At 35.7% G+C, this 12,080-nt stretch overlaps 1 protein-coding gene across 1 annotated transcript in view; it reads right to left on the reverse strand.

The window, feature by feature from the left end:
* Positions 1-11,711, reverse strand: part of dzip1 (DAZ interacting zinc finger protein 1) — a 20,457-nt gene extending 8,746 nt beyond the window's left edge. The window contains exons 1-11 of the mRNA XM_016518550.1: positions 11,414-11,711; positions 10,297-10,376; positions 9,394-10,020; positions 6,154-6,238; positions 5,092-5,225; positions 4,849-5,007; positions 4,177-4,293; positions 4,014-4,076; positions 3,803-3,931; positions 3,465-3,513; positions 1,606-1,653 (exon numbers count right to left, since the gene is read on the reverse strand). Of these exons, the coding sequence (XP_016374036.1) occupies positions 1,606-1,653; positions 3,465-3,513; positions 3,803-3,931; positions 4,014-4,076; positions 4,177-4,293; positions 4,849-5,007; positions 5,092-5,225; positions 6,154-6,238; positions 9,394-10,020; positions 10,297-10,299 (1,414 nt within the window). The 5' untranslated portion in view covers positions 10,300-10,376; positions 11,414-11,711. The remainder of the gene's footprint in view (positions 1-1,605; positions 1,654-3,464; positions 3,514-3,802; positions 3,932-4,013; positions 4,077-4,176; positions 4,294-4,848; positions 5,008-5,091; positions 5,226-6,153; positions 6,239-9,393; positions 10,021-10,296; positions 10,377-11,413) is intronic.
* Between the last annotated feature and the right edge of the window lie 369 nt (positions 11,712-12,080).

Consider the following 12,080-nt stretch of genomic DNA (forward strand, 5'->3'; position numbering starts at 1 on the left):
AAAAAAATAAATATATATATATATATATTTTACAATTATTTAGTCTGACCTTGCAGAAAGGGGAAAGAATATAAATATAATGAACAACATAACTGAAAAAATAAATATGGAAATAAAAATAACTGGAAATTCCACTGCAATTGTACAATGACTTTTATATTTTTTAAACCCATAAACAGAGAATGCCAAATATATGCTCATTTACTGTATCTTCACAATGAAATTTCCTTTCTTTTGCTCTGAGCTGTCCAATGATTACATGCATGCTGTAACGTCTGTGTTTACTGAGGAGACAGATCTTCCAGCTCATGCCTATACTTTGGCATGCTGAGTCAGCACTTCACTTTAGCACATGCTCAGACTGAATCTGAGCCACAGATCCATGCAGATGGGATGCGAGCATGCCACAGACGACTACACTCAATCACTCTACTGCTTTACCTTTCTCCTCCTCAGACAGCTCCACTATAGGATCCAGTTTGTGGACTGAGCTGGACTGCTCTAATAGGACAGTGCAAAGAGGTCAGAGAAGAGTGTAAGGGTTACGGATGGACATATTCAAATCTAACCCTTAGCCTAAACCTCTCATTTTGCACTGATATTACCCATACTGACCATATGCTGATTAAATCCAATTCTGTTAGTGCATGTACATTAGATTTGAAGCCATCTATATGCTAATGTTCATATGTTATGTTAATGTTCATACACTACAGTTCAAAAGTTTGGGGTCAGAAAGTTAAAAAACAAAATAATATTTTTGTTCAGCAAGGAAGCATTAAATTGATCAAATGTGACAGTAAAGACATTTATAATGCCATCAAAGAATCCTGAAAAGTAGAATGGTTTCCACAAAAAGCTGCACAACTGTTTCAAAACTGATAATAATAAGAAATGATTCTTGAACACCAAATCAGAATATTAGAATAATTTCTGAAAGATCATGTGTCACTGAAGACTGAAGTAATGATGCTGAAAATTCAGCTTTGTATCACAGAAATAAATTACATTTTAAAATATACTAAAACAAAACAATTATTTAAAATGGTAATAATTCACAATATTACAGTTTTTATTGTTTTTTTAATGTAAAAAAAAAATGCAGCCTAGGTGAGGAGACTTCTGTCATAAACTTTAAAAACTTTGCCGACCTCAAACTTTTGACTGGTAGTTTAGCATCAGGTCTGACACCTTGTTCTAACTAGCTGTTACACATCAAGTTCAAGTAATATGTCTGTCCTCATTGACAGTGAATTGCTGAACGAAGCAACAAAATCACAGCAAATCAGAATATATTTAATGTTTAAAATACAGCATGATTTTAGACTAATGCAATGTCGCTTCACAGCATGACACATGTTTTGGCATTGTTCTGATCTTGCTTTTTGGTAATAAAGCAACACGTAGATCCTCTGCTCCATAAGCCTGACATTACAACATGCAAAACCTTTGATAGTTGCTTTTAAATTTTTTTTATTTATTTCTTAAAGATTTATTGCATCATACCTAGTTAGGTCACAGTGTGAGAACTGTGATCTACATGATGTTCAGGGATCAATATTATTTTGGCATTATCTAACACCATCATATTATGCAGAGACTTACCACTGAGCACCACTTTAGCTTTAGTCTCTGGAGCCGGGGCAGCAAGCACTGAAACAAAAATATAAATATAAAACAAAAATTGATTAAGATTTTTTATTTTTATTTTAAAGACAATTCGTCTCTCATATATTAAAAAGTTCGGTTACAGTTTTTTAAATTTGCTTTGGTACCATTTTCACAAGTAAGGTGTATATTTTCAAAACTCTTAGTACAAAAATCCAAACTGATCGCTAGTCATTCTTTTAAAAACTGATCTCATGCTTTCATTACAATTACACATATTTTCATCCACGCAATCATTGTTTCAAAACATAAGATTATCGTAATATATATTGAGAACATTTGATTTAACCACCGAAACACAACAGTATGATCTTCATTCAATTCAGTACTTTTAACAATCAGTTCATTCAATGCAATGCAATATACATGTTTCAAATCACCTTTGTTGCTGAAAAATTACAGTAATACAGGCAATAATTGTCATGTTAGAAAATACACTTACATTATCTAACTTGCATAACTCACATAAAATCCATGTTTGTAAAAGTGTATATCCAGTGTGTTATCAAAAGGTGTGATGGAGGTATGACATGGCCATAAGGTTTTGTGCTAGAACAGAGTTTACCCTCAATGCAGTACAGTAAATTTCCTCACTGTGCCATATGACTGACTCTATGCTATAGCTGAACTCTTCAGCATTGTTTCAAAACATAAGATTATCGTAATATATATTGAGAACATTTGATTTAACCACCGAAACACAACAGTATGATCTTCATTCAATTCAGTACTTTTAACAATCAGTTCATTCAATGCAATGCAATATACATGTTTCAAATCACCTTTGTTGCTGAAAAATTACAGTAATACAGGCAATAATTGTCATGTTAGAAAATACACTTACATTATCTAACTTGCATAACTCACATAAAATCCATGTTTGTAAAAGTATATATCCAGTGTGTTATCAAAAGGTGTGATGGAGGTATGACATGGCCATAAGGTTTTGTGCTAGAACAGTTTACCCTCAATGCAGTACAGTAAATTTCCTCACTGTGCCATATGACTGAATCTATGCTATAGCTGAACTCTTCAGATGAAGGGTGAGTTATAGTAATGTGCAGACTCTACCATGGTAATGTACAGTATCAATATATATGTCTATATACAGTATCAAATGACAATGTATTGTAACATGCTGTATTTGATACCATCTGTCTCCCTTCTTCTGATACATCTCTGATCAGTTCCTCTCCCTTGTATCCTGCTGTATGTTCACAAATTACAAAACACAGTCTTACAAATGAGGACGTCTTCAAAGATAGGTTTTGGGTGATTTTGTCAGGTTTCACTCACTTCTGGGTACCAATTTGTCTCCAAAATATGGTTAAGTAGGAGTACACACACAGACACACACACACACACAGGTATTCCTATCATTATGTTGACATTCCATAGGAATAATGGGTTTTATACTGTACAAACTGTGTATTCTATCCCTTTAGACTAACCCTACTCCTAAAGCTAACCTTACGAAAATTATGTTTTTTACTCATAGGGTCCAAAAAAAATAAATTCTCCCACAAAAGTTTGATAGTAAGAGCTTTATGAAAGGCTGTTACTGTGAATGAAATATTTATATAGATGAAACACTTATTTTATGTAGTGAAAAGGACACTTTGTGATTGTGTGACAATTTAAAATATGCTGAAATGTTTGAAAATAAGTGCACTTTTGATGATCTGTTGTGATATTAGCACTAAGAATTTTGAAAATGTAACAGTCGCTTGTGAAAACAGTACCAAAGCGAATATAAAAAAAAACTAAGTTTGTCCAAAAATATAATGTCTACATACCTTCACGCTGCACTGTTATTGCTGGTGGCTTTGACAAGATCTGTTTCATCTGTCATATAAACAAAACTGCACGTTATTTCTTATAACAATAAAACCCAGTCAGCAACACGTCATCTGAGCCGTCACTTCAAATTGAAATGTTTTACTGAAAGGACATCCTGCATAATGACGAGCTGACAACATATAATCAGTGAGATGATAATGACACAAACGTCCGGATATTTTCCCACCAGTACACTCCTTCAGTCCAAACCTAAAGATCATGCTGTGGGCTGCTGCGCTAATACAGGAAATCCTGAACAATCGAGCCACTTCCTGTGCTGGGATACAGTACTGACCTGCTTGTTTTGGGAGGCAATAATCTGCTGCTGCTCCTGCAGCCTGTGGCTCAGCTCCTGCACCTGTCGTCGTGATTCCTCCCTCCCTTCAGACACGGCCGAGCGCAGTTTGAACAGCTCCTCCTGAAGCTGATGGACCAGATAAAACAGATATGTGGATATATGAGCTATTCCTGTATTTAAACAGCTACATGCTGCCTGTGACACCTACCAGACTTTTTTCACTGTCATGTTCCTCCGTCATTTTTTGCATTTTCCCTGCCCACTTCACTTCCTGAGTGAAGAAAAACATCAGCTTTAAAACTACAGCAATTTCCATTCTAAGGTGTGGTGTACTGGACTGTCCCAAATCAAATGAATGCTGCATCTCTTACTTGTTTATGGAGTTTTTGTTGAAGTTTAACAACTTCCTGCCAGTGTTCATTGCTGGCTGATGTACTGGGCTGTGGCTGTACCAGCTGCATATTTTTCTGCTGTAATTTTAGCAGCTCCTAGGGAGAGAGAAGTACCATTTTAATGCCATTTCAGTATATACACATCACATAATATCAATACTTCCATCAATTTTTGCCTTTTTGATCAGTGTATTTTATCCTTTATAACAATGTTAATTTACAGTTTTCCTTATTCGCTTTGGTTCTATTTTCACAAGCAACTGTTCAATTATCAAAACTCTTAGTACTAATATCAGATCATCAAAAGTGCACTTTTTTCAAACATTTCAGCATATTTTCACTTGTCTTAGTACAATACACACAATCATTTGGTGCATCTATAGATATAGATTCAATAGATATAGTTTCTAAAGAACTTGTTTGCAATTTAGGGATAACCAATTGTATTACTTGTGAAAATAGCACCAAAGGGAATAAAAACAACAACTGTAAATCCTGCAAAGTTTGTCAATCCAGCATATTATATAATATTATAATATATAATAGTATAAATGTTACTATTTTAATAAAATAATTTGATATTATTAATTTGGAGCAACATAAGGTTGAGTAAATGATGACCAACATGCTTTGTCTGAAATAAAAACATACATTTTCTAGGTTTCTGTTCTTTTGATGCATTGAATCCATGTCCCGCTGACGGGCTTGCTTGACTTCATCTATTTTGCCGTTCATTCGCATTTTCTCTTCTTCTTTCCATATTTCCAGTTGTCTCTTAAACTCTTCCTGCCTTTGAATGAGCTCTTTCTCCTGGAGAAAAATGAGTTTGAAATATTTATTTCAAATAGCAAATCATTCTATTAAAAACATGGTGTGTCTTTTGTCTCCTCTAACCTGTTTAGCAGTGTAGTCTTTCTGCTGTGTCTCCATTTGGGATGTGACCAGGGTCAGCTGCTCTTGTAGTTTGTTGATCTCCTCTTGTAACTTCATGGTCTGAATTTTTTTCTGATTATCTGTCGTCATCAGTTCTGGAAAAATGAGATGCTTGAATCACCCTTGTGAAAAAATTGTGTATTGAAAGAGCACTTGTAGAAATCATACAAATATATTTTAAAAAATTGTACATGCAGATAAATAAAAGGCCAGTTAAATGTACTTAGAGTACACTTTCAAGACTATGTTTCTGAACACACTTAAGTACACTTTTAAAAAGCGCACTTTGTAATGATGAAAAAAACAAACAAAAAAACAGATTTAAAATAATTTTAAATCGTTGTTAAATCATGTTGTAATATTTTGTCATGCTTTATAGAAGTACACTTATTTTGAAGTGTGGACTAACATACTAAAGCACATGTAAAGTACTAGATTATAATTTTAACTGTAGTATTATATAATTTTAAAATTTAAAGTTGATATATTTTAAGTGTACTAAATAACTTTATCATTACAAATGTGTAATTACAAATATATTTAAATATAACAAGTTCCAATAGAAAAGACAATAAAGTATATTTTAGTTTACCATGAATACTTGTCAGTACATTTAGCTGTACAATTTAACCATATTTCAAAGACCATAGAAGCTATTATAAAATTACATATAAAGATGTACTTACAGTCTACTGTATATAGTCTACTTCTATAGTATATATAGTAGGTCAAAAACACTATAAAGTTCAGCTTATTGCATTTAATATAAATGTATTTATTACAAATAGTAATGATAAATGATACTACAGTATATTTGTATTATAAAAAACGAACACATTTTCATTTAATTCCAATTAACATGCAGTTAAGAGTCTGAAAACATTACATTAAGTTAGCATTCTTTTAGAGCATGTTATTTCCATAAATCCTTATTAAAGGTATGCCAAAGTGTACTTCTCCACAAGGGCAAGCAAAATACAACAGACACACATTGTGAACTGATTCTACACAGTTTGAACTCACTGATGTCAAACTCCGTAGGATGTCTGCGCTGCATGTGACTTTGCAGGAAAGAGGCATTCATGAAGGCTTTCTCACAGTGTTGGCACTGAAAAGCAAACAAAATCAGGAGCTTTATTAATATCTGTGACATCATCAAATCTGTGAAGATAAATACTGATGGCTTTTTCTTAGGTGCCTTGCTTCTTTTGTATTATTCCATTGAAATAAGAAAGTCATATAGGTATGTGAGGGTGAGTAAATGATGACAGAATTTTTATTTTTGAGTGAACTTATTTCTTTAACGGTAATGAAACCAAGTGGGTTGAAAAAAGCAAATGTGCCTGGGAGAATCGTTGCTGAAGGTCAGATTGAACACGAGCCCCGCTCAGGTGACGAGCAGGTGTTGGTGCAGCTCAACACAGCTGTCACTCACACTCCACTCACCAATAATACCAAGAGACAATGTGGGCACGTTGCCATGGAAACACCGGTTAGTGCAGGGTTGATGTTACATCTTTTCCCCGCTCTATCTCTCGCTCCAATTCACGGATATGCGGAAAATCCACAGCGCTGCACATCATACACCCCATTTAGCAGCCAAAACACCCGTCTGGTACTCTCATGCTAATTTAACCACACTGCCACTGATACCCATCACAAACAGAAGCTCTGCATTTGTCTTTTTATCTGCAACAAGACAGGGAAGGCTGTCTCTGTAAAACACCCACTGTGTGACATAACTGCATTGCTGCACTAACATAACTTCCCAAATCAACTGTGAAATGCAATTATGTGTTTAGGGTCTACTGGTGTCAATCTGCAGCCTCAGCAGGTGTTGAACAAAGACCAAGACAATGTAATACAGAACTGGAGCAGACTCTAGAAAACTGTAAAAAATATATCTGGGTCCAATTTCACCTCAAAGTCAAAGGAAAAATATCTTTTTCAAAGAGAAAATTAAGGATATTTTAAGAACAAGTTTTTTTTATACACGTTTAAAACACCCTCATGCAGTCACAAACTATTATGTGAAAAAAATAAAGAATTCTCATAATTGTACGTTTATATTATGGTAGTAATATTATGGTTTTGTATTTATGCTGATTTTATTTGAATAAAAAATAATTTAAATAAAATAACATTATTTTGTCTGAAGAGGATTTTAATCTGTATTACAGTAATAATATCAAGTTTTGTTGCGAATTTATATTATACGAAATTATTATAAATTATATATAGAAATTTTATTTTGCTTAAATAATATTTTTCCCAATTTTGACATTTTCATGACATTTCCCCCTCGATTCTCTCAATTCATATGCAAAAATATCTCACTCTCTTTACTGTAATACAAAATAATTAGACATTTAATATATATTTAAATGCTGTTTTTGCATTGTGTAATATTTGTTGCACTGCCTTTAGCCTTTGCCTTTAATTTATGCACATTTAAATAAAAAATATATATATCAGTAAACAAAAGAGAATCATTACAAAAATGAAAATTATTGGCGGAAATGTCACTATAATATGTGACTCTGGACCACAAACCCAATCATAAGGGTACATTTTTTGAAATTGAGATTTATACAGCATCTCAAAGCTGAATAAGTAAGCTTTCCATTGATGTACGGTTTGTTATGATAGGACAATATTTGGCCGAGATACAACTATTTGAAAATCTGGAATCTGAGGGTGCAAAAAAATCTAAATATTGAGAAAATCACCTTTGGACAGTTGTCCAAATGAAGTTCTTAGCAATGCATATTAGTAATCAAAAATTAAGTTTTGATATATTTACGGTAGGAAACTTACAAAATATCTTCATGGAACATGATCTTTACTTAATGTCCTAATGATTTTTGGCATAAAAGAAAAATCAATAATTTTGACCCATACAATGTATTTTTGGCTATTGCTACAAATATACCCCAGCGACTTAAGACTGCTTTTGTGCTCCAGGGTCACATATCACAATGCAAAACAATCTTACTGGTACTTAAAATAGGCCTCATTGTATTTATGCAAAATACAAATTAGGTAACCACTTCATTGCTCACAGTTAAAAAAAACACTTGATCCAGTAAACCATTAAACAGTAAACCATGAGCAGCACTTTCATTTCGATTCTGCTGTCAGGCGCCTGTGCTTTTCCTAGCAACCACATGAAACACTTGGCAACAGCTGGCCGCAATCAGGAGCGACAGTTCCATGATTGCAAATGAGCAAACAGCTGATATAGCCATGGTACAAAGACCGAAATGTTTCTAAAAGCAATGCAGCATGCGGTTTTATTTCATTGATGAGATGAGTGGGAGGGGATGATGGGGGATGGGCGCTTTGATTTCTTTCCTCCACTTAAGGATCTTTTATAAGTGTAGTGTAGTTTATAAGTCATTGTCACTAGCTGACACCATCTGCTCCATTCGCCAAATCCTGAATGCCGTGTCCAAAAAACACAGCGTCTGGTGATTAGCTAATCCTGTCCCGGTCTGCAGGCCTGATTATGGACTTAAAAGTGTTGACATCACATCTACTAGATAAGAAAAGCGCATACTACACTAGTGATGGTAATGCACATACTTTTAAAGACGCCATGAAATCAAAATGGGTAGTTTTCTAGCTTTTAGTCCATGTCTGTTAGCTTTTTTTCTGCATGCAAAAATACTGATAAAGATTTTTTTTTTTTACAGATATATGCATTTTAGTATTAGTTACATATTACTATTGTATTTATTTATATTTTGGATGAGATATTTTTAGATTTAAAAATGTTTATTTCAATTTTAGTTTGTTTTAGTAATTTTATGTGCTTTCAATTTTTATTAGTTTTTAAAAATATATATTTTTTTATTTAGATTTAATTTAATTTTTTGTAATTTTAGTACTTAAAATGACTTAACTTAAAATTATTTTATTTCAGTTCATTGCCAGTGCATTTCTAATTTCCGTTTCAGTTTATGTTTCTCATCTAATATTAATGTTTTATTTCAGCTTTATCTCAATTAACGAAAATTAATTTAAATAAATAATGATTTTAACAATAACTAACACTGATCAGAGGATAGTATGCGAATTGGGATTCAGCATTAATGTTGCACCTTCACACCATCAAATGTGAGAAAAGCACACGTTATATTCACCGGGGTCAATGAACTGTGAGACTGGGGTGGAATAGAGTCTGGCCTTGAGGGGGGAGGTGACAGCGACAATGAAAATGCTAATACACATATTCACACTCCACCACGGGGCTGTACAGACCTTGTGGTAATTGGCACTGATCCCCGTGCTGAACATGGCTTGCTGAGAGGCTATGATCTTCTTCCTCTGCTTCAGCTCCTCCTTTAACGTCTTGGCATCCTGGGTTTTTTTCTGCAGCTGGATGCAGAGCTCCTCCCTTTCCCGTGTCTGCGCCTGCAGCCTCTCCTCGGCCGCCTGCAGGCTGATGCTGAGGCAATCCTGGGAATGCAGCAGGTACTCCACGGTTAGCTGGGCCAGCCGGAAGAGCTTAATCAGGGCCGGGTCCACGGGGCTCTGACAGCGGTGGCAGCGCTCGCCCTCCACGTCGCAGAACGTCACCTCCGTGATGTGCTCCTGTAGGGTGTGGAAGTCCAATTCGGAAGCCACCCGGTCCACCTCGACGGCACTGATCCGACGCCAGTCCACATTCTCACGCCGGGCTCGGAACTTGAAGGGCGTAGGGATGCCGGTGCTGGTGGCGGCTCCGGAGGACGTAAGCGGTCCGGACATGGTGGATGCGGCCGGTCTGCTCAGGCTGCCGGATGAGGGCTGACTCTGCGGAGAGCTCAACAGAGACGGGATTCCTGCTGAGGAATGGGCTCCCGGGGGATCTGACGGGTACGGGTAGTAAACGTTGTCATAAAATGGCTGCAGGGGGAAACAAAGAGCTAGGTGAATTCTTCAAAAAAGAGACATGTATTCCAGCAACGTGTCATTTAATTAAAAAAGGCCACACGTAAAAAACATTCCTGATTGATTCCACCACTGCAAGCTAATAGTTACCAGCTAACAGCAACAACACAGGTCCACATGGCTACGAGCGTTCATTAAACAGGTTAAATGCGCGAATAAAACGAGTAAATCGTCGATGTATGATAAATTCCACCTTATTTTGCTGATTCGTGCTGTCGCTTGTCTCCTTACCATCTTGCGGTTTTTGTGAAGTCTTGATGAATGATCGGAGCGGCGCGCAGCACAGCAGTATCAGGGCGTCCTGTGCGTTTCTATGGAAACAAGAGCACAGCACACTGCACGAGAACAGAAAGGAAGAGCACGTGCACGTTAAAGGTCTTTTACGTTTCACCTGTTAATTTGTCACTCAAGAAGACAGATCGTTTTTATCACGTGGCATTTCATAAAATTGACTGTTCTTTATTTGATCTTGAACAATGTTCTATAAAAAATATAAGGATATAACGTTACTCCTAATCATCAGATTACAGTTTATTTCAAAAATGCATTATCCCAAAATAACCACTTCACATACAAGGTGCATATTTCTTGTTCATGACTACGTTTGAAAACTATTTAAAACGACTGGAACGCGAATATATGTTTGCTTTAATCCAGCTATATAAATACTTTAAAGAAAACGAAGCTTATTTCTGCATTGTGAACTAATTTCATGACAATTTTTATTTACATCGGCATTGAATTAAATGTAGTGAAACGCCATATACTAGGCCATTTTACTATTAAATCTTTTTTTTTCACTTTACAGCAATTAAATTATTTTTTAAGGTGATTAAAATTTGTTAGGTTTAATGTCACAATGCAACAAAAAAATGTAATATATTTTAGATAAATATTAATATCTTAATAATCTTAAATAGGTTTCATTGCCTTCATGGAAAATATAAAACGTATTTGTTTATTTTTCATTTTTTCGTTTGATCTAAAAGTGAAATGTGACCTGAAAGACTTATTTTCATGAGTTTTGACCATTTTCTTTTACACAGACTGAGCTCGAACGTCTCTCTTGAGCATTTCAACGGTCTTCTTCTCAGATTACTGGCCCTTCAACACATCTCAAGTTGGGACAAGCTCAGTTCCGAACAAAAGGGGGACTCGTGCATGAGAACGGTACAGAAAGAATGGTTAAACCAGAAGGAAAAGTCTCAATATCAATTCAATAAAACGGAGAGAGTGATAAATATAACGTGAAGTTCGTTTTCAGCCATTTTCACAGCAAACCAAAAAGTTTTAGCGACTCACCCATCGGCCGCGGAGTAACGGGAAGGACAGATGCAATGGCTCTTACCTCTCGGCTACGAAGTTTTCGCAAACAATCCATGCAGAAGAAGGTCATCCGAAAACCCGCTTTACCCGTGCGCTGCGAATCAAACAGACGCTACACGGCTGCGGGAAACTTTAACACAGGCAGACGCAAGCCCAACAAAATGATTCCCCCAAAAGGGTGAGATCCAGAGCGCCGTGACGTCACAGCGCATTCCTGGCGCGAGCCTCATCTCATCTCTGGGGCCCGAGGAGGGGGAAGGGCGTGCGTCCCACAGGAACATCCACAGGCCCCACAATAAACCTGCTGCGGCCCTAAATCATAACTTTTATTGACTACCAGATAATTAGAAATATTCTCATGCAATTCAACTTTATTAATACCTGATTATTTCCACAATAATAAGAAAACAAATGATGCCAAAAAGGAACTTAAAGGCACAATGTAAGATTTTTTTTAATTAAAATATCCAAAAACCACTAGAACAGTGTTATATATTTTGCTGACTTGTGTACTTACATTATCCCAAATGTTTCGAAGAATGTTTAAATCCAGAGAAATAAGCAATTTTAACTAGTGACACGGAGCGTGTCTATGGTGTCATTGTGTCGCCTGCCAATGACGTCATAACCCCTCAATTTCCGGTTTTGTTTTGTAGAAAACATGGAAAAACCAAAGACGCTTTAATATG

Source organism: Sinocyclocheilus rhinocerous, unplaced genomic scaffold (assembly GCF_001515625.1).
Source record: "Sinocyclocheilus rhinocerous isolate Xijiao unplaced genomic scaffold, SAMN03320098_v1.1 scaffold1982, whole genome shotgun sequence".
Classification (NCBI taxonomy): Eukaryota; Metazoa; Chordata; class Actinopteri; order Cypriniformes; family Cyprinidae; genus Sinocyclocheilus; species Sinocyclocheilus rhinocerous.